Genomic DNA, 24,150 nt, shown 5'->3' on the forward strand with positions numbered 1-24,150 from the left:
ACCACATTTGGTACACCATTTGGGAGGTATAGATTTTTGAGAATGCCATTTGGAATTAATTCGGCCAGTTAAGTCTTTCAGCATGCGATGGAACACATTTTTCTGGCTATCCATCTGCTATTAGAGTAGATGACATTATTTTAGGAGGCAATGGTGAAGTCGAACATGATAGAAACCTCAAGAAAGTTCTGGAAAGAGCTTGTGAAGTGAGTCTTAAGCTAAATCCTCAGAAGTGAAAATTCAGGCTATGATGTTGGTCATTTGTTTACCAGTTCAGGCTTATAACCAGATCCTTCCAAGCAAACAGCAATTTTTGAGATGCCAGCTCCACACAATATCAAAGCCCTACAACATTTTCTTGGCATGGTCAACTATCTAGGCAAGTTTATTCCAGATATAAGTCAGCTTTCAACACTGCTAAGAGAACTCACATGCAAAAATGTTACCTGGTCCGGGTTAGAACAACACCAAAGAGTATTTGATGTCCTGAAGCAGAAAACTGCCAGTCCACCACCTCTATGCTACTATGATATTTGCAAACCAGTAACTCTTTCCTGTGATGCTTCTAAGTTTGCTCTTGGCACAGTCATTCTTCAAGAGCGTAGACCAGTAGTCTATGCATTGAGAACTTTTACCCAAACTGAGATGCAGTATGCCAAGATTGAGAAAGAGCTTTTGACAATTGTGTTTGCATGATCGAAGTTTCATGATTATATTTATGGCTGACCTATCCAGATAGAAACTGACCACCAACCTCTAGTCACTATTTTGAGAAAGCCAATGTACACTGCTCCTGAGAGATTGCAATGCATGATGCTCAAATTGCAAATGTACAATTTCAATTTTGTTTACAACTTCTTTATGTTGCTGATACCTTATCCTGATCACAAAGAAAAAACAGAGAACAGTATGACAATCCGCAACCTGATTTTGAAGTCATGGAAGTAAGATATTTTTCTTCTACATGTCTTGATGAGCTTAGAACTCAATCATCTTCAGATCCAATTATCCAGAAGCTCCGCCTCTTCATCAGTTGAGGATGGCCTTCAAAACAATCTTGTTTACCAGTAGACATGTAGCAATATTTTCCATACAGAGATGAGATTTTCTCAGATAATGGTATCATTGTGAAAGGTCCAAAAGTGATTGTTCCAAAATCCTTACAAACAAAGAGTACATTAAGATTGTGCATCTTGGCCACCCAGGAACTGATTCCACCAAAAGAAGGGCGAAAGGACTAGTATTTTGGCCTTCTATGTCAAAAAACATTGAGAAAGTACTTTTATCTTGTTCTGTATGCAACAGTATAAAGCCGCATCAACAAAAACAACCACTTCAGTTAAGCCAGATTCCTGAACTACCTTGGTCAACAGTTGCCACAGATAACTTTGAGTAGAATGGTGGACATTGATTGGGGTTAGCAGACTCTTATTGAAATTGGTTTGAGATTGACCTACTTCCTAACCTAACATCCAATACTGTGATTACTAAGTTGAAGAGACATTTTTCTGTTCATGGTAGTCCACACAGAGTCATTTCTGACAATGGTGCACAGTTTACAAGTTAGCAGCTCAAACAATTTGATGAAATGTGGGACTTTGTTAATATTATGAGTAGTCCTGAGTACCCGCATTCAAATGGCTATGCTGAACATGCAGTTCAAAGTGCAAAACAGCTGTTGGAGAAATCCAAATGTGGCAATACCGATGTTTTTCTAAACTATGTTAATCGCAGAAACATTCCTCACGATGATCATTTTGGTTTATCTGCCAAGAGACTTATGTCAAGAGAAACCAGAAACATATTACCAGTCAGCAGCAATTTATTGGTTCCATATGCAAAGAACAATAAAGCAGTGAAAGCCCAAATGTTAAAAAAGCATTTGCCACAGAAGTCCTACTATGATAAGTCCAGCAAACCGCTCAGTTTATTAAAAGAAGGAGAGATAGTGAGGATGCAGACGACAAAAGGTTTTGATCATATTGGATTTGTGAAAAGTTTGTGTCAAGAGCCAAGATCGTACATCATGGAATCACAAGGAATTGAATTTAGGTGGAATCGGAAGCATTTATTACTGGTGTCTGAGCCAGTGTTACAGCATCTTGCCTGTAACAAAGACTCTAATTCTCAGAGTGACTTGTCCAATGTTCCTGTTCCAGAGGACATTCTGTCAGCTATCCCTGTTCCGGAGAATACCCCTGAGAGTCCTGAAGTAGAAAATTCCCAGTGACTGTCCCTGTTGCTAAACCCAGTCCTTACTATTACACTACGAGATCAGGTCATATTTCCAGATACATGGCTATCTGGACATTATTGTTGTTTTGTTTATTATTGTCTGTATAATTTGCATGCCTATTCAGATGTCATTGGCAGTGTGACACAGCTCAGTAAAGAGGGAGGATGTAGATCAGAGTGTGTGATGTACCTTTAAGAAGCATTCCAGTCAGTGGGCACGTGCATGTAAGTACTGAGCACCTGCAAGCAAGAGTGCCATTTTGAGTGAGCAGCCAGAGTGATAGCATGCATCTGTGTAGTAGTCATTCAGTTATTTAGTTCATTTAAGTTTAATGTTCCTGCCATCCATATTGATGTGTTTGTATGTAATAAACTACTTAAATGAACACCCAAGCCTTTTCATCTTATTCAGATATACAAGACGAGGGATATTAACTATATGGGCTCTGTTATGGCTGTGCAGGCTGAATGTGAGTATAGAGTGCTTAAAAGTTTTATGATGTTAGGCTTCAGAAGATAATCACATTCCCCCCATCCTTTGCTGAAGTTCTTTCTCAGAGGCTCTCTGGAATGCTGCATCATCTGCATGCAACAACTTTGTTGATCTGTCCCCTCCGATTTGTTTGCTAATGCAGCACATCACCAGTATGAAAAGCAGTAGGCTAAGAGCTGAACCCTGATGTGCATCCATTCCCACTGGAACTCCACTGTGAAACTGAATACTGTCTGTACTTGAGTCATTGGGTTCTTGTACACAGCGTTCACTAATGTTTCTGGGACTTCAAACCACTGCAGGACTGCCAAAATCAATTTTCTTGGGATCTTGTCATATGCTTTCTCCAATTCTAGGAATGTCTTGTTGGATTCATTCCTCATTTCTAGCTACCTCTCAACTGTCACACTGCAAACATCTGGTTGGTTGTGCCTCACCCTGATCTGAATCTGAACTACTGATCTCCCATCTTGCTTTCTACTGCTCTTCATATTCATTTATCAATCACCCTTTCCAGAATTTTTATGCAATGTAATAGGAGTTTGACGACTCTTTATTGCTCACAGTTGTGATGTCCCCTTTGCTCTTGTTCACTAGCACTAGTATACTTATTCTACAGTCATCTGAGATGTCTTATTCTCTCCATACTACAATGAGTACCCTCAGAAGCCATTTCTCCCCTATTTTACCCAACATCTTGATCGTATCTGCTGTGACCTTATCTGAGCTAAATGTCATTTTCCATAGTGCTGTTCTTACCTCTTCTTTCATCATAGGCTGTCTGGGGTAACACATCTATTGCAGAGTTTTCTACATTCAGAAGCTGCTGGAAGTACTCCTTCCATTTGCATTTTGATGTCCTGAGGACTAGTGAGCAGGTTGTTGCTGGCATCCCTTATGAACAGTGTCTGACTATCTTCTTTTGCTTTGAAACATGGTAGTTTCTTTGTGCCATCTAACAACTCACTTTCCAGAAACTGGTAGAGATGTATCTTGTTTCCAAGCCTGGCTCAGTCACATATCTGTTCTGTAGTCCTCACACATGCAGCTTTGAAACTCTGCAATTTCTCCTCAACTCCACCTACTTTTCTTCTTCCTGAGGTGCTACAGCCCTGAGACACTCCTTGAACTCTTGTGCTTTCTCTCCAGTCAACTTCCAGGTCTTCAGTCTGGTCTCTGTTGACCTTAGAGCTTTTTCTGATAACTGCTTAGAGATAATTGTGGCAGTCAGTGGTTTATGCTGTGGAACAACTGCTTCACTGGTGATAACTTTGCAATTTCTTAAATCTACCCCAGTCCCCTTTCTTTATGAGGAGAAAGTCTACCTGAGTTGCATGTTGGCCACACTTGTATGTAACATTGACTGTTTCTCTTGCCACTACCGACCATCTGCAGATAGAAGTCTAGACTAGCCTCCATTTTTTTATTTCTGATGTCCCACCCATGTGGGCACAGGAAATCCTCATATCCTGTTCTGTCGAATAAGATATGCACATTCAGGTAAGTCATTATCAACACCGATCCATGCTGTCCTTCTTTATCTAGTAGGTCCCACAACTGCAGTCTGAATGCACTCTTTTCTTCACTATCACAACCCTGCTGTGGGGCATAAGCTGAGATTATGAATGTTGCCCTATCCTTACACTGGAGTCTGATTGCCATGGATCTGTCACTAATTCTGCTGACATCCCTCACTGTCTTCTGAAGCCTCTCACTCACTACAATTCCCACTCCATTTCTAGTATGTCTTCCTCCTGAGTGGTCTTCGGGATCCCAAGTCAAGTGGTTTTGTTACACTAACCTTTCATCTTCTCTCCTGGATACATAGGATATCCAGCCTTCTCCTTACCATCATGTCCTCCACTTCCAAGCTGCATCCTGTCTGTGAACCTACATTGAGAGTAGCAATTCTTAGTTCATGTTTGGTATGTTGATTTGTTTTATGGCCAGCTTTCATTTAACAGAGCTGTCCCAGGTAACCCAAGCTTGGTAACTGGGCACCAGCTGGTAGCTTATTGATTCAAGGTTGCTGGGTTTTATGGCAGACACAAACTGGCCAATAAGGGCATATATACCCCTACCACTTTCAGCATGGGTCTGTGGCTTAAGTTGGAGTAGGCCAGGTCATCAGTTATTACTGACAAATACTCATTCCCATTTGGCAATATTAGTCAGCACTCCCAAATCACTTAAACCAATTTTACGCCATTGTGCGGCCAGCCCCAACATGGCACACTGTTGGTGATCCATGTTCTCCTATATTGAGGATACTGTACACCACAATTGATGTCCAAAGCAGTTGGTTTATAAGTCTTCCTCCATAACCACCATTTATTGGTCTGTGTTGCTGCCCACATTTCCTTCCCTGGATGAATTTGAGGTGGAAACACTCAGCATGTTTTTCGGAGGTAGGAGGAACCCCAAAGATACACGGAGAATACAAAATCTCCATCTCCATACAAGGATTGCCAAGAGGTCAAGATTGAACCTAGTACCTTGAGCATGGGAAGCAAAGACCTTAGCCTTCATACCAGCTTGTCTCCAGCTAAAAATAAATGTGTACAGGGATCACATCCTAATGCTTATTTATTAGGTCATTTTTCTTTTCACTTCCTCCCTCATCTTCTTGGGGTAGTGGCTCTGGTGCAGTACAGTGAATTAGATAACAGAATGATAATGTCTTGGCTGGATATCCATATGGCTCTTGGTTAATTCTTATGGGAAGGGGAGGGGGAGTTTTGTTGTTGTAGCACACCCACTAACATGCTGGGAGGGTATGACACTGCGGGCATGATATAGAGCAGGTCAGAGGACCCATGCAAGGTGAAATGGATTCTCTTGCCACCCCTTTAGAAGGGCATTAGTCCAGAGACAGCAGGTAGGGTCAAGAAATTAAATACATTATAAAGGAAGTGACTAAAACTGGTGAGCAATATGGAGAATCTTTCAGCATATCACCAGTGTAATTCATTTGTTGCAGGAGCAATCAAGAGAAGGATAACCCAAGCAGCAGTCAACAGTTCAGAAGACTATATATATATATATATATATATATATATATATATATATATATATATGTATGTGTGTGTGTGTGTGTGTGTGTGTGTGTGTGTGTGTGTGTGTGTGTGAATGAGGGGAGTGTTGCAAGTAACAGGATCATTGATTGTAACAGTTGGTATTTTTGTTTTCTTTTTCTTTTCAATAAACATCTTTATTAAAATATCATGTATGGCATAAGCATTTTTTTCTTATTTGCCTTGCTAGTGGGGGCATGACAAGAGAGATGGCATGATTTGATGGGACAAGTCAATTTCCTATAAGACAAGATAGTAAGAGAAGAAGATGATAGGGAGAAAGGACCATTCATACAGTCAAGGCAAAATGAGGTCATAAAGAACCAGCTCCTGCAAAGAAATGCAGCAGCAGCTGAACAAGGAAAAAGAAACAAGGCTGCTGCATTGGTGGCATGAACATACAGGCAGTGGGTGAGGACTTGCTATGCCCAAATATGCAAAGTGAGCTGGCAGGTAATCATTTAAAGGAGGATAATGTAGATAGAAGGAGGGGTTCCAGTACCAGCAAATGTACTAGAGGGATTATTTGAGGGGAGTGGTCTCCACCTTTCCTGGTGAAGAATGGACATCTTTGTAGGAGCTGTTGGGAGGTAACTCGCTGACAGTGGGGCAAGACTAAAGGGATGCAGACTCAGGTGATGGTGACATAAAGTGACTGACACTGAGGGAGCAGGATATCCATTGTTCCTTTTGCGTGCCCCTGTGGGGTCCTCCCATGCTGATGTGGTTGATAAAGTTAATGCAGCACACAAGAGCAAACTGTCTAAATGGAGGGCTAGAAATTGAGACAAGTAGATGTTAGGCTTTATGTACCTCATGGCAGTAACATTAAAGAATTAGTGAAGGACCCACATTAGGGACTGCTGATGATAGCATACTGTATGTCCTTGAGGGATTCCCAAAAGTTTAGGATAATAATATCTTGGATTTAGTATGATCACAATTCTCAGAAGCTGAAGAAACTAGATAAAACACTACTGTTGGAAGTAAAGCACTTCAATACCTGGCTAAGCACTATGGATAAGATGCAACTATTGCAGGAGAAAGTGAGGCCAGTTGCAGGGAACTGCAGGGATGTTCAACACAGGCAAATTCCATTGGGCAGTGTGCTGCTTTTTTGCACCAGTATGCACACTGTGGTGGAGCCCATCCAGGCCTCTGTTAAGAGAATCAACAAGAACTGGTCACTCTCCCCAGGGAAAAGAAAGGGGTTAAGTCCCTACCTTGGGGATTTTAGGGCTTAAGATAGAGGATTGGGAGGGCAAGCAAGAGAATTTGGGAGAGGGTGTGCTTGCACAACTTACAGGCAAGGCAGGCCATTCCTCAGTCAGAGTTTGGGTCCTGTAGTGGATGCTGATCATCTGTCATGATGATACAGTGGCCAGTTACCTGCTGTAAGATTCTGGCAATGGCTTTCTTATCAAAGCCTAGCTAAAATCCAGATACAAAACTTTTTAAAACCCAGAACTGATAAAGGGAAGGGAGGGACATTTTAGAAAAAGAAATCTGTTTGGGTTGGCTGGCTGTTCCATTTGTCATGCCACCATTTTCCAAGTACATGCCATTGTGCCCAATAAGAAATTGGGGGTGATTTTTACTTCATACTCCACTTATCCTACAGGGGAGGCTGTTGATATGTTCATAGACAATGACGTTCAAGATGCATGAAAAACACAGTCTTACATCTGTATGATAAGCTGTGTCAACTGACAGCAAACACTAAGGAAATGAGGGATAAGAGGCAATCAAAAACAAGTGTGATCACGGTACTCTTATGTTTGTTCATTTTAGCTTGCAGGGTGGTGCTGCTAGACCACAAGTTTACCAGATCATTAGCAACATCACTCCAGGGTGGGGGGAGTTAAACAGAAACATCAAATGATATTAATCAAGCAGGATTTGAGGGCTAATCTGCAGGCTTGGCAACAATTTTAAAGTGAGTTAAATGATGTCAGCTACTGGGAAAGGGAAATAAGTCAGCAAAATGAAGTTTGGCCTATACATAGACATAGATGGGCTACCAGGAATAGGGGGATTCTTAATTCGAAAATGGTTTGTCCTTCTTGGGTAGCTTTATTAGAAAGAAGTATGAAACAATCACTTTCTTATAGGTCATGTGGATATGGCCAACTTTAGTGGTATGGGGAACACAGATGACAAATCACAGAATTAGGTTATGCTTAGAAAATCAGGAAGTGGTGGCAGCTCTGACCATAAGGTCTGTTCAGACAGCATTCACAGGGTATTTATGCTCTTTAATTTAATATCTATGTGTTGCTGTTTATGTGCCTTGTCACTGGAATAACACAGCTGATTCATTTACTTGGCACAAGTTTCACAGGTACAGCCCTCAAAGACGTATGCATACTGGACATGGTGTGGAACATTGGACATCAAGACAGCTAGTGAGGGGGTTGTGGGCAGCTAGTAAATGGGGAACATATGCTAAGGCACTCCAGCTGTTTATGGCTTTCAGAAAATATCTTCCTGAGACCAAGAAAACATGGGACTTACCAAAGAAGTTGGTAGCAGATAGGTGGAAGTCTGGATATATATCTCCTGCCCAACTCATTTTCAGGCCTGAGGGCAACAGTGAGCAGTTACCAAGATGCTGCTGTCTGAGACAGCCTATTCCTTCAGATGTATCATGGGTGTTAAGAAATGAGACTTGTACAATGAGGTACAATCACACAGGGTCTGTGGTGGTAATAGCCAGTGTCTGTTAGATCAGGCATCCAGATCTGTTCACAGTCTTCAAGAACTGACTAGGAGGCAGCAAGGCAGCAAGTATTGCTCAAGCTGGAGACAGCCAAACCACTTTGTCCAATAGTGTTGCTGGCTACTCTGTGTCAGATATCATCTGTGGTTAGGCCAGATAGGCTCGTCTTTAGGCAGATTTGTCATTTGAAGCATATGGAAGGCATGTTAAAGACGGTATTGACAGGAAAAGTGGCAGATGGTTCAAGTTATTCATTTTTCTGCTTCAGGAGAAAAGGAGTCACTTATTCTGAGATGCAGGAGCTTCAATAGAAATCACTAAAAAGAGCAAGGAGATGAATGTCAAGAGCCTTCTTCATTTATGTACAATAAAAAAATGAAGAGAATGTGTTTAAACTACTACTTTCCCACAGTGTGAAAGTAGCAGACTCCAAGTCAAACTGCAGACCAGTCATGAGTGGAGTCCCACAGGGATCGGTCCTTGATCCTCTCCTGTTTGGCATCTGCTGCTCAGAAGTCCAGGCCAACACGGACGGACTCTGGCTGACAAAACTCGTAGATGACTGCAAGCTGGGAGCCATTATTAACTCCCCAAGAGATGCAGACATTCTACAGAAAGGTCTCACTGAGACCAATGACTGGTGTTGAAACCATGGTCTTAAGCTTAATGCCAAAAAATGAGTCGTAATCTCCTTTGGGAAAAACTCATTTGCCACTAATTACCACATCAGTGGGAGCCCACTGAACACTGAAGGCGTTATAAGAGATTTGGGGACACAGGCTGACAGCAACCTCTCCTTTGACCACCACATTGCCACTGTGGTCAGAAAGTCCTTCTATGTGGCATATCTCATTACCAAGGGTTTTGAATCCAGGAAGAAAGAAGTCATCATTTCTTTCTACTCTTCCCTCATTAGACCAATCATAGAGTATAATGCCCCATTTGACATGTACCTTACAAGACACCTGCAAAAGCTGGAGACGCCACAAAAGTACCTCATGAACAGAATCCTAGGCCTTAAACACATGTCCTACACGGACAGACTCAAAAAACTCCAGCTATTCTCTGTCTCATATTGTCTACTAAGAGGCAATCTCTGCTTGACTTACAAAGCCATGTCTGACCCAGCCCTGTTAGAAATTCTACATCTAAAGAAATCCTAATCCCCCTGCAACAAATGGTCCAGAGATGGCAACCTGATTACCACAATCAACAGAACATGCTGAAGGGACAGGTCCATAACCCAGAGACTGCCCATTCTCTGGAACAGACTTCCCATACATGTCAAGCAAAGCACTTCACTAGCCCTCTTCAAGAGAAATATTGATGAGTGGGTGGAAAATCGAAAGTTCACCCCGGGGATCACTCCAGTGGATCTACTTGATAGAAGCATTGGGAACTAACAACGGATGGCACAATGCCAGGGCGTGTCTATGGGCTAGGCTTATAAAGGCCTCAGGACCATTAGCCTAGTATACACCTATGAATCACACACACACACACACACACACACACACACACACACACACACACACACACACACACACACACACACACACACACACATCTATATACAGTAATACTGATGTGAGTTAACAACACTGTCTTTTCTTATCACAGGTAGTAATAATATTTTCCCATGAACAATGGACAGTTAAAAGGGCATTGAGCCAACCTGGTGAGGCCAGGGGGGTTAGAAGCTATGAAATAGAAGGTCTATTGACAGGGACTAATGGGAAAGCATCGGAACAAGCTGCTACCAGCCATGTTCCAATTGTGGCAGTAGTTTGGATAAACCAAGACTGTGGTGATTCACTTGGGGGAATGCCCTGAATATATGTCTGTATTTTTTATTATTTATTTAGTTGATTTTATTGACTGGGAAAAGTCTAACCTGGTGAGAAAGTTCATTTCCAGCAGAAGCCCTGGGAGAAAAGCTCCTTAGAAGCAATATCTTTACAGAAATTTACAGCATAAAATACAGAAATGTATCACATAAAATTAATATTAACAGAAATTGCAGATTAGTAAGTTATTTAACACACTGATAAAATAGATGATGCATTGTTAAAATAGATTACACATTTGCATAATAGGAAAGCTAACACCAAATACTCTTACATGAAATTATAGCATAGATTTTTGAACTGTTTCAAATTATATTAAGTCAGTTTGTGAGGCTGAATTGCAGTAACATATACAGATATGGTAACTGATAGTTATGAATATTGTTTATACACACATGGTGAGAGTGGAAAAGCAATATATTCTTAAGAATTAAAATTATTAATCAAGAGAAGTAAAGAATAAGAAGGAGTAGTTTACGGGAAGACTAATCCCCATGGAGCTTATTTGATCAGATTGAAAAGGGACTGGAGGGAGTGGGAAGGATGGTGAAAGAAAGCACTGGAGAATGAAGGATGGCTATATGAAGTAGAGGGTACAAGGAGAGAAGGGTGATAAAAATATTCTGTGCATAAAGCATCTTTTGAGGATATTTTGGGAGAAGTAGCCATGCAGTTGTAATAATTGTCTAGGTTAGGTTATCCAGATATGGGACATGTATAAAGCCAGGAGTTGTTTAGGTACTGCTTAAGCTGGGTTTTGAAAGGCATAATTTAGAGGAATATGTTAAAAGTGAAAAACATTTGTGAATGTCCATGTCATTTGGTTAAAAATGCTAGGAAGACTGATCTGGCAGCAGGCAGTCAGCACTCCTGTCATAAAGATGACCAGGAAAATATATCAACCAGATTATGAGGAGAGCAGCAAAGCATGATATGTGAACAGTGACCCAGCTTGTTTTAGTCTACATAGCATCCAGTTGTCTGATGTGGGCTTGGACTTGTTCAGTGTACAACTTACACTGCTGCTTCAGGTCCTTTGCACTGCAGGTTGGGGTGGTAGAACAATAATGTACTAGTAAATTCAAAGGGAGGTGGAGCAGACAGCCATATCAAGCAGGCTATCTAGAGGGCCAGCAGGTTGGTCGGGGGGAGAGAATTATCCTCCTCCCACCCTTCAATGGATCATCCTTTCCCTGTACCTCATATGGGGGAGGGGATCAAGGCAAATTATCATTATTGACATTGTCTTACCAAAGGGGAGAGACACTGTATTTTGGTGGCTGTGCCATGATGAGGGAGCTGCACATGGGGTGCTCTGGCAAGTTGTAGGGTGAACAGGCATCATGTCATCTGTTTGCCTGTTGCCAGTGGACAGTGGTCTCTGAGTTCCCTGGTAGGTTCAGAGTCAATGAAAAAGGGATGGCATAGGCTTTAGGTAGATGACAGCAATTAAGCAGGAAGGAAGACATGATATAATTTGTTAATTGAAGCATTTGCTATGTGGTGTGAGTATGTGTGTGTCAGCTTTAACTTTTGAAGCAAATTTGATAAGTCTTATACATAGTTGAAACTGCACATAAACTGAGTCATGATCTCCAAATACATTGTGGTTATTGAATATGGTCAGGCTACTCAAACCTACAGCACTGCTGATAAAATAGGAAGACTAGCTGTACTACAATCAACATCTCTCTACAGATTTAGCTTATCATCTCTCTACAGATTTAGCTTATAGCGAGACAGCCAGAGGGTATGACGTTTAGTGAAACCGCTAATTTGATTAATTTATAGATAAACAGTATATTACTGGAGTAACATAGTATTCCCAAATATTTTAAAATTCAGTGATTCTTATTTATGTATGGTTTGTATGCATTCAAAGTTTAACACATCACTTTGGCAGCAGTGTAGTGGAAGCCACATACTGTGCCATGAATAAACGTTCTGTGTGATCTGCTGACAGATAAGGCATCCATAAAGCCTTTGAAGTATGCATAATTATGGTTGTTTATCAAGTAGCCGTGTTATTCTAATAGACTAGCTGCACTTTTATTTTAACACGGTATACAGATATTCTTAGCTACTTGCAGCAGTTATTCTCATTAGTGATATTTAAAAATATAGGAAAATATAAATATTACCAAATACACGGATTCTGAAGGATCCCTTTACTTTTTTATATTTTGATTTAAAGTAGGAAATTAATGTCATTCCATCATCTCGGATTTTCACTGGGTTCAAGTACAAGGTCCAGTTATGTAATTGAATTCGATCTTCATATAGTGCGGTGTTGCCTTCACTGTCAGATGTTGCCAATGTCATCTCATTTCCATTTTCTTTCTGTATTAGTAAATACATCAATAAGAATTATATCTGAAGCAACAAATGATAACTTAATTATAAGTGATCACAGGTGGTCAGCAAAAGTGAAAGAGTTACACATGACAATTTATATAGCCTGATATGATAAAAAATATAAATCAAGGAAAGGCACTGACATGCCTGGACTGACATATTTATTCCACTGTATAGTATAAAATACATAATATTGACTGTAATCAGTATTTTAATATTGCATCTTCAAGAAGACCAATTTGCAATTGATCACAAATCTGTAGTCATTTGTTTTAAAGAAATAGGTTTGGGCATAAATCTTGATGTTCTTCTGGATTTACTTTCCTGATTTAAGACTATTCAAACTGCTGTCATTATACTACACGGATGCCCACATTTGCACTTGTTTCCCACCTTTCCTGTAACCAGTCTAGTCCAGATACAGATTTGCTGTATCCAGGACTGTTTGTAAGCTTCTGAGCCGCTCAGGCCTTTCTGTGTCAGAGGGAAGGCTTCTAGCTTGTTAGAGGGAATGGTAAGCACTAGGTAGCCTATCTACCTCAAGAGGAGTGATTTCAGGCCCAGAAATTGTAGTTTATTGGCCGTTTGGGCAGTTTTTCCATCTCTTTAAACTTTCTGGTTTAAAAGTCCACATTTGCGCTTGTTTCCCACCTTTCCTGTAACTAGTCTAGTCCAGATACAGATTTGCTGTATCCAGGACTGTTTGCAAGTTTCTGAGCAGTGCCAAAGTCTGCTCTTCAATTTTTCCCTTAGATCTGCTAGTTTTCTTCTTTCCTGCACTTTTACTAGTTTATTAGTCTAGCACTTTACCAGACTTCTTGTAGCAACTATTGTAGCACACAAAAGTGCTACAAGCACTAAACGTTCTATAAGGAAATGGCTCCAGTACTTATTATTAATGCCCATCCCTCCAGGAATGTCTAAAGAACAGTTGCCTGTGCTTTCTCCTATTAACCTGGTGAACTTGGACATCCTGAGGCAATGTAGCAACTGCCTCATGTACACCGACAACCCTCTCCTCTTACCTCCCAACATTCATACTTGCCTCAACAACAGGTACAAATATGACTCTGTCATTGTACATGTGGGTGTGAATGACCTGAGATGTACCTCCCTGGACTACATGAAATGAGACATTGAGGAGCTCTCGAATTATGTAGCCCAGACGGGTATGACACTAGCCCTGAGCAGCATCCTACCATCACCCAGAATTATACCATAGTACAAGCCTAAAATGATTGATTTCAACAATTGACTAAGTTTCTGGTGTCAGTCTAAGGGGATCCAGTATCTGCTTGGAATGACATGATTGACAGAACTCAATGCTTTGCCAGAGATGGCCTGCATCTGTCACCCCTGGGCTTCTGGATACTGGCCAAGGCTCTTGCCACCCCTATAGTGCCTTTTTTTAGGCAGTGTTTCAAAGACCAAATTACCACCGTGACAGTTACAACCAAATGCAATCTGAGGGTCATGCTGCTGAACGCTAGGGGTCTAAATCTCAAAATGCATTTGCTCAAAGCACTCCTTAAAATGCAGAACATCAACATTTGTGCTGTAACAGAGGCCTGGTTCAAGGCAGCAGAAAGCACCACTGCACTACCAGGCTATAACTCATTCCACACCTTTCAGCTCCAAAACTTGGACTAAAGCTCCAAAGGCAGTGGTGTTTCCATATTCATAAAAAATGCACACACCTCCAGACTGGTAGCACAACATAATGCATCAGAGATACTTGAGGTACAGCTAACCTTGGGTAAGACAGCGATTCAGGTCATAGCCTGCTATAGGTCCCCAAACATGTCCCAAGACTCACAATCCATGTTCCTAAGCACCCTGGAGAATATTAGGGTCCAACCTAACACTCTCATACTGGGCGACTTCAACTACCCCTCCATTAACTAGGAAAACTACTCATGTATCAATACATTTGCCCAATGTTTCCTGGAATTCATTAATTCCAATGCCCTGGACCAGCTCATTAATACCACCACTAGAGGTGGCAACATCCTCGACCTGCTCATTACTAGCATGGGTGACTGTTGCTCTACACCAATAGTCAACTTCTCCCTGGTTAGATCCGACCACAAACTAATCACCTTGGAAATCCACATCCCTCCCTCCCCACCCCCACAAAGGTAACCACCATGAAAAACTTCTCCAAAGCTAACTGTGGGCTCCTAAAATCAGAGGTGGCTAAATTCTCGGCACCCATGCAAATAGAGAATAGTTGCATGACTGCCGAATCATACAACAATGCACTGTACAAACACATACACAAATGCATGGATCTCACCATACCCAATAGAACCAATATGCTCTCCTCCAAATAAAGGAAGCCAATCTGGTGGTCCCCTGCCATAAACAAAGTCTACATCAGAAGGAAGAAACTGATGTGGAAAAGGTGAAGGCCCAAGACTAGAAAAACTCCCTTATCAGCCTCAACAAAAAGTTGAGATCCCTCATCAAATCCTCTAAAGCTAGCTATGAAAACAGAATTGCAGCGGATAGTAAAGACAACCACAAGGCCTTCTATAGTTATGTAAAGAATCTCCACTGCAATACCCAGATTTGCTCTGAGTTCATGCACAATGGTATCTCCTATACCAAGCCAACATATATTGCCAATATACTGGCTGACAGATTCAGTGCCAACGTTACCCCACTCCCCCCCCCCAAGGGCCAATAACAATACCAGTAGATTGCCAGGCACCCAGTATTACTGCTGCACAGGTTAAAACAGCACTAGTCAAGGCCAAAAATACAGCTTCTATGGGACCTGACTATACCCTGGCTGTGTTCTCTATGAACTACAGAGTGAATTGGCACCTCACCTGTGGGCCCTGTTCAATCACAGCCTCACCTCAGGCTATATCCCTAACAAATGGTGCACTGCTACAATCATCCGTCTCCAAAAAGGAGGAGTGACTACAGACCCTAGGAACTATCATCCCATTACCCTGACAAGTCTGATATACAAAGCTATGGAATGCATCATCATGGACCTAATAAACAAGGACATAGGGAATCTCCAAACACTGTATCCCACACAGTTTGGTTTTGTAAAGGGTAGATCATGCCTGCACAAATTGGTTGACTTCTTTGAGTCAGTCACCAGAGCTGTGGATAAAGGCAAGGTGGTTCTTGTAGCCTACCTTAATCTGTCCAAGGCCTTTGATTCCATTCCCCACTCAGGAATTATAGAAAAACTCACTAAGCTAGGCACAAAACCCTATATCACTAGGTGGGTTGCAAACTGGCTCACAGATAGAACTCACAGTGTGAAAGTAGCTGACTCCAAGTCAGACTGCTGACCAGTCACGAGTGGAGTTCCACAGGGTTTGGTCCTGGGTCCTCTCCTGTTTGGTATCTACTTGTCTGAAGTCCAGGTCAACACGAATGGACTCTGGATGACAAAGTTATCAGACAATTGCAGGTTGGGATCTATTATTAACTCCTCAAGTGATGTTGACATCCTACAGAAAGGCCTCACTCTGACCAACAGCTGGTGTCAGAACCACGGTCATAAGCTCAATGCCAAAAAATGTGTCGTCATCCCCTTTGGGTGAAACCCGGTTCCCATGAATTACCACATTGATGGTAGTCCACTGAACACAGAAGGTGTTATAAGAGATCTGGGAACACAGGTTGACAGCAACCTCTCTTTTGATCACCACATTGCCACTGTGGTCAGAAGTCCTTTTTTATTTTTATTTTTATTTATTTATTTAACATTTGTTGATCGGGAATGTCTGACTAGGTTCAACAGAGCCTGTTTTCAGCGGAGGCCCGGGGAGAAACGCTCCAGATGCATGACTTTGGAATGCCACTTTTATGTGGCACTTCTCATTACTAAGGGTTTTGCATCCAAGAATAAAGAGGTCATTGTCTCCCTCTACTCTTCCCTCATTAGACCAGTCATTGAGTACAATACCCCATTTGGCATGTACCTCATAGACACCTGCAACAACTGGAGAGACTGCAAAAGTACCTCACAAAGAGGATCCTAGGCCTTAAAAACTTGCCCTATATGGACAGACTCAAAAAACTCCAACTATTCTCTGTCTCAAATCGCCTACTTAGAGGCGATCTCTGCTTGACTTACAAAGCCATGTCTGACCCAGCTCTGTTATAAATGCTACATCTAAAGAAATCTCAGTCCCTCCGCACCACACACTCCAGAGACCTCAACCTCATTACCACAATCAACAGAACGTGCTGGAGGGATAGGTTCATAACCCGCAGACTGCCCATGCTATGGAATAGACTTCCCATACATGTCAAACAGAGCACCTCACTGACCCTCTTCAAGAAAAATCTTGATGAGTGGATGGGAAATAAAAAAATTCACCCTGGAGATCACTCCAGTGGCTTTACTCAACAGAGGCACTGGGAACTAAGGTCGGGTGGCACAATACCAGGGTAATCCTATGGGCTAGGCTTGCAAAAGCTCAAGGGTCATTAGCCTAGTACACACCTATGAACTTATGATCCTATGTTTATACCTATCAGTTACAGCCACTTGATCATATATACCTCATATGTGTGGTGGTGATAAAAGTGATCAGAATAAAGTTTTCCAACTTGCTGTACACAAATTCACGCTAGTCCTGCAAATTTAAACTAATAATCAGCCACGATCCACCATTCTCATCCACTGACAGCCCATGTAGACAGCAATTATAAACCCATTGTTAACAGTGTAGACCTCTGATGTCAGATTGTGGTTAACATACTGCATTTCAGGTTTATTTCTCACAAATTTACAGTGGCCTAATTATTCCAACTTGTTTCACACAACTGTACACTATTCCTGTGAAGTCAGGCTGTTTAAACTGAGCAAATAATAGGGTAAATTATCATCATGCCAAGACAATTCCCACCTACACCCAGCCATAATATTCCTCATCTAATTATCTAATAACTCAGGTGATGGAAACACTACTGGACAGGGTTTGATGGTGGCACTTATGATTTTCTGCACAGAGGTGGATATGGAAACCTTGCATCCCACTGTAGTCCTTATGAACTAAGCTTAGGGTCATCCCTGGATGCCATGGCCTCACCAAAGCACTAGCAGTAATGGGTGACATTCTCAACAAATTCAGACACCACACCGATTATCTTCATGTTGGCAGCATAAAAGTGGACTGTGCCTGAATGATATCACTGCACATCTGTTGATTTAGCCCTACTACTGCCCATACACCTGGGGCCTGCAGTGAGATCCAGTAGCATGAGGATTCCCTGCAAGGCTACTGTGTGCTGGGTATATCCACATCAGATATAGTGTGATGCACTGCTGCTGCTCCAGCCATAAGCAGAGCAGTTCTGGTGCCCTTAGTCATGATGAAACTCTACCCCTGGCCGCCTGTAGCTTATATATGTGTAGGTGAAGTAATACTTTCACCCTGCATAATGCGTTGACATCCACCAAGGAGAGAGAGACAGACACTACCTGTGTGACATCTGACATTGATTCATTCCATGTCTTAGCATCAACATCAGTCCCTAATGCAGTTGCTGACATAAGCATGTTCTCCTATCCCAGCCTGTACAGATATTACTTTAGAAGGTGTAGCCTGGGTATACACAATGCAGTATAGAGTACTGATTCCAAATATCAATGCTGTGAGCAAGGCCTTGTCTTATACATGCCAACAGTGTTATACAAATGTGCAGATACAGGACAGATATATAATTCTGCAGCCATTTCTGCCTGTACACTATAGACCTATAAGAAACATATACTTTGGTGTTTGTGATCCGGCAAAACAAAGTGCACAGGAGCTATATGGACATATGCAGTATAATTACAAATCTGGTGTATTACCATGTGAGAGTAGTGCAATTTGACCACCTGTGATTGCTGATATGATACCTATCACTTCGTCCTGCTCATGCAGGATCATTAGCAACTCCTCATCATTTATTCTTGCAGCCGGAGCTGGTCTCCCTCCAGCAGTTGACTTCTCTACTGCTATGCTGCATACCTTCTTGTACACTAACCTGATCATATTAATGACAGGTCTCTGAGACTACCATGTTATGTAATTCTGCCCAGCAATAGCAATGATATTATGAACCACTGTCTGGAAGAGCACTCACACAGAGTTTGGTGAGTACCTCCTGTCCTCAGCAGGTGGCATCCATACGTCCTGACTGTTTCTACTAAGATGTCAGTTTTAGCTCAGCTGAAGTTGTCCAGTCTCTGGCATCCACTCCTTCTGGAGGAGATGAGAATATTTGTGGGAACAACAGACATAGCTGTAGGTCAGTGACTCCTGAGGAATGTAAGCTAACAGTCAATAACACTGGATTACCACAGGTATACACAACAGTGCAAGTCTGGACAGAGAAGAAAATACTTTAGGTCCCACTAATATCTAAAACTACTGTCAATGGGGGGTACTCTAGTGATACCCCACACCATTGCTAAGGTCAGATATGTTTATGTTTGCAGCTGGGGTATCTGCCTCACAGAGTACCTCAGGGATATGCAGGTTAAAGGTGGGCTCCACTGGCAATGTTACTAGGAGGTAAGTCTACTGTACCATGTGACTGCGGGCTTCTGTGGTATGATGTTGTTCACAACAGGTGTCCTCACATCATAAGCTGACAATGCATATATGTAAAACATACTGAATAGTACAGGAATAGGAATTCCTGATAATGGGCTATCTTTCCTCACCTGCAATGAACATATTCAGCTATATACATTAAATATAGGATATATTTAGGTGAAAGTTGCAAAAAAAAGACATTGTAAATTAATATATGTAACTACTGTGTTCTCCAAGGCAATGTCCCACATGTACATCATACTACAGAACAGTGTACAGATCTGCAAGCCAGTGTCTTCTAACAACTCTGAGTCTCTGCTTTCAGAGGACAGCTTCAAAATGTTGCAGAGGTGCTGCTGCTCCTTTTTCCATTGACTGTTTAACTCTTAAAATGGAAAAACAGCCATGTAAGCTGCATGTTAATAGCAGTGTGTCTGACATACTCAGATGAGGCTTCCTTACATTTAGACCAGCTACTTAACAGACAGGGACTAAAGGTGGAGGTGTCACTATTTACATCAAAAATAAACATAGCTTAAAGATGGTCAAACAGGACAATGCACTTGAGCTTCTCCACATTCAAATCACCATAAACAAAATACCATACCACTAACTTGCAAGCTATAGGTCCCCCTCTATGAACCAGGAAACCTATAATATGTATTTAAACTTATTGTAAACACTCACAATCCAACCCAATACCATATTCATGCTAGACTTTTTTCCAAACACAGTGCAAACTTCACCCCCCTGTCCCCCCAGAAAGGTCCATTCGACATCCCTGATACTTGCCCCACACCTCACATCGCTGTACATCAAGTGTTAAAAGCGCTATCCAAAGCAAAAAAACACAGCTTCTGTGGAACCTGCTAGTATCTTAAGCTGTATTCTGCAACATCTCCATCAAGAACTAGCCTTGCCATTGAGCAACCTATTCAACCATAGCCTAAGTACAGGCTTCATTCCAGCAGAGTGGAGAACTACCTCACTAACTTGACAAGTCTGATCTGTAAGACCATGGAGTGTATTATTATGGACCTCATAAACAAGGCCATAGGCCATCTCCAAGCACTTGACTCCACCCAGTTTGGATTTGTCAAAGGCAGATCTTGCCTGTTGAACCTGGTTGATTTTTTTTGAGACTGTCACCAAGGCACTGGATGAGGGAAAGCCAGTATTTACAGCTTACCTTGACTTGGCCAAAGCCTTTGACACAGTCCCCTACTTGGGCATCATCGAAAAGCTAACCCAATTTGGCATAAATCCCTATCTCATCAGGTGGGTGTCCAGCTGGTTCACCGATAGGACCCACAAGATGCCACCACATCTGACAGCAGATCTGTCACTAGTGGTGTCCCCCAGGGATCTGTCCTAGGACCCCAATTGTTTGGCCTCTACTTCTCAGAGGTCCAGGCAAAGACAAAAGGCTTGTGGCTGACCAAGTTGGCAGATGACTGTAAGTTGGGTGCTGTCATTGACTCCCAAAATGATGTTAACATACTTCAAGAGGGTCATACAGCAACAAATGACTGGTGACAGTCATGGCCTTAAGTTAAATGTAAACAATGTATTATCATACCATTCAGTAAAAGCACGGCCCCTACTGATTACCACATCAACGGCAACTCCCTAAGCACGCAACCTGTCATGAGACACCTGGATGCACAGTTTGACAGCAATCTCACATTTGACCATCATGTAGCGGCAATGATCAGAAAAGCCTTTTACTTGGTTCATCTCAGAAGTAAAGGGATTGCATCTAGAAAAAAGGAGGTTATTACCTCTCTGTACTCTTCCCCTCATTAGGCCAATAACTGAGTACAATGCCCTATTTGGTATGTACCTCTCCAAACACCTGCACCAACTGGAAAGGCCACAGCAATACCTCACAAAGAGAATCCATGGCCTCCAACAGCTGTCCTTTGTGGACAGGATCAAATCACTATCACTCTAATCAATATCATAGAGATGATCTGTGTCTCACCTACAATGCAATCTCAGACCTTGATCTACTAGAGATGTTCCATATCCATAATTCTAACTCCTCACTCGTTACCCTATCAAGATGCTTAAATCTAATATGTGAAATTAACAAAACCTGCTGGCGAGACAGGTTTGTCTCCCAGAGGCTGCTCCATCTCTGGAATAGAGTCCCCATACACGTCAAACAAGTGCAACCTTGATGAGTGGATAGGAAACCACAAATTTGTCCCAGGAGTTCCACCTATGTCCCTCACTGACAGGGGCGATGATACTGTCTATGCAGAACTGTTCACAGAAACTTTATACAAACATGTGAATAGCTGCACAGAGGTGGCTGCACAAACCAGGAAGAAGTACAAAACTAACTCAAAAATCAAGTCTCCCTGGTGGAATCACAACATCGACAGGCTCCATAACAGAAGAAGATCATAGCAAAACTAGGAGGTGCAGCACCCAGCAGGATAAAAGCACTTTCATCAAACTAGACATACAGTTCAGAGGACAAATAAAGTCTACCAAAGCTAAATCTGAGGTAAATTTGACCTCTCAGGCAAGGATAGCAACAGGACATTAATTAGCTATATCTACAACCTCAAAGACAATACACAGTTGTTTGCAGAGTGCAGTGTTAATGAAGCCACCTGCAGTGCTAATAAAGCCACCTATACTGAGACAGAATATATAGTAAAACTAATGTCTGACAAATTCAGCTCTAACATTACCTCTATATCTCCTTCAACTTCCCCTCCAGAAATACCATCAAATATAACCCCCACACACACACACAGTATCACTAGGGAACATGTCCTCAATGGTCTGTTTAAGGCCAATTACACTGAATCAATAGGACCAGACAATATCCCAGGATGACCTCAAATTAGCATATAACATGACCTATCAGGACCTCTGGAATTGCTATTTTACTGTAGTCTTCAAACAGGCTTCATGCCTCATGAATGGAGGGCAATAACAGTCATCCCTCTGCACAAAGGTGGGCAATATACACACCCTGGAAACTACAGACCAATAAGTCTCACCAGTCTCATATGCAATACCATGAAAAGAATTATCAGTGATGTCTCTTCTTATACTCAGTCACTATCTTCCTTCATAGAGCAGAGCCTGCAGTCACTACATCTGACCCCAATATTGCAAAAGCTTTGCTCAAAGCCCTACACCTACAAGTTTACTGAGACTTTTGTCATTGTTGTATAGCCTGTGGTCATTACATCTGACCCTAATATTACAGGAGCTCTGTCACAAAGCCCTACACCAACAAGTTTACTGAGACTTTAATTATTGTTTCATAGCCTGCGGTCACTACATCTGACCCTGATATTACAGGAGTTCTGTCACAAAGTCCTACACCTACAAGTTTACTGAGACTTTTGTCATTGTTTCATAGCCTGGGGTAGCTACATCTGACTCTGATATTGCAGGAGCTCTCATAAAGCCCTACACCTACAAGTTTACTGAGACTTTTGTCATTGTTTTATAGCCTGTGGTCATTACATCTGACCCAGGTATTGCAGGAGTTCTGTCATAAAGCTCTACACCAAGTTTACTGAGACTTTTGTCATTGTTTTATAGCCTGTGGTCATTACATCTGACCCTGATATTGCAGGACCTGTGTCACAAAGCCCTACACCTACATGTTTACTGAGACTTTTATAATTATTTCATATCCTGTGATCACTACATCTAACCCCAATATTGCAAGAGCTCTGTCACAAGCTCCTACACCTACATAATTAATGAGATTTTTGTCATTCTTTCATAGCCTGTGGTCACTACATCTGACCCTGATATTGCAGCAGGTCTGTCACAAAGCCCTACACCTACAAGTTTACTGACTCTTTTGTCATTGTTTTATAACCTGTGGTCACTACATCTGACCCCAATATTGCAGGAGCTCTGTCACAAAGCCTTACACCGACATATTTACTGAGATTTTTGTCATTGTATCTTAGCCTGCAGTCACTTCATCTGACCCCAATATTGCAGGAGCTTTGTCTCAAAGCCCTACACCTACACGTTTACTGAGATGTTTGTCATTGTTTTGTAACCTGCTGTCACTACACCTGACCCTGATATTGCAGGAGCTCTGTCATAAAGCCCTACACGTACATATTTAGTGAGACTTTTGACATTGTTTCATAGCCTCTGGTCACTACATCTGACCCAGATATTGCAGGAGCTCTATCACAAAGCTGTACAGCTACAAGTTTCCTGAGACTTTTGTCATTGTTTCATAGCTGGTAGTCAGTAGATCTGACCCAATTTTGAGGGAGCTGTGTCACAAAGCCCTGCACCTACATGTTTACTGAGACTTTTGACATTGTTTCATAGCCTGCGGTCACTCTGTCTGACCCTGATATTGTAGGAGCTCTGTCACAAAGCCCTACACATGCAAGTTACTGAGACTTTTGTCATTGTTCCATGTAAGCATATTTATCTTGAAGAACCTTGCTGCATTTTAACTTTAATCAGTAAAATACATGCCTATTCGGTGAAAGAGTAGGACCCCTTACTAAGTTGGCAACCGTCTCAGTTGCTTAACTACTAGACTATACTGTATGTGCCAGCTATTTAGTCTCAGAAAATGACAGAAAACCTATTTTATTTGTTTCTGTTTATTGGTTTGTTCCGGCTATAAAATGATTGCTGTCACTTATAAATTGACCTGAGAGTAGGAAGCTTGCTATGCTTGACTTCCCTGCACTCCCCTAACCTACACCCAATTCCCACCCATACCCACTTACTCTCATATAATACTTTCTACGTACACATTTTATTTGTGACTCCTTTTCCAAAGCCCTCCCCAAATCGCCTTACTACTTTTATACATGCATTTCTGTTACTTGTTTCTATTTCCTTATCT

General features: G+C 41.8%; 1 protein-coding gene across 6 annotated transcripts in view; it reads right to left on the reverse strand.

Moving 5' to 3' along the window:
* CD96 (CD96 molecule) overlaps positions 1-24,150 on the reverse strand; it is a 629,135-nt gene that overhangs the window by 487,489 nt on the left and 117,496 nt on the right. For all 6 annotated transcript variants that reach the window (XM_044072718.1, XM_044072716.1, XM_044072717.1 and 3 more), the window contains exon 4: positions 12,510-12,708. In XM_044072718.1, the coding sequence (XP_043928653.1) occupies positions 12,510-12,708 (199 nt within the window). The remainder of the gene's footprint in view (positions 1-12,509; positions 12,709-24,150) is intronic.

The sequence above is a fragment of the Protopterus annectens genome, chromosome 5.part0 (assembly GCF_019279795.1).
Source record: "Protopterus annectens isolate FY-2018-M chromosome 5.part0, PAN1.0, whole genome shotgun sequence".
Taxonomy (NCBI): domain Eukaryota; kingdom Metazoa; phylum Chordata; order Ceratodontiformes; family Protopteridae; genus Protopterus; species Protopterus annectens.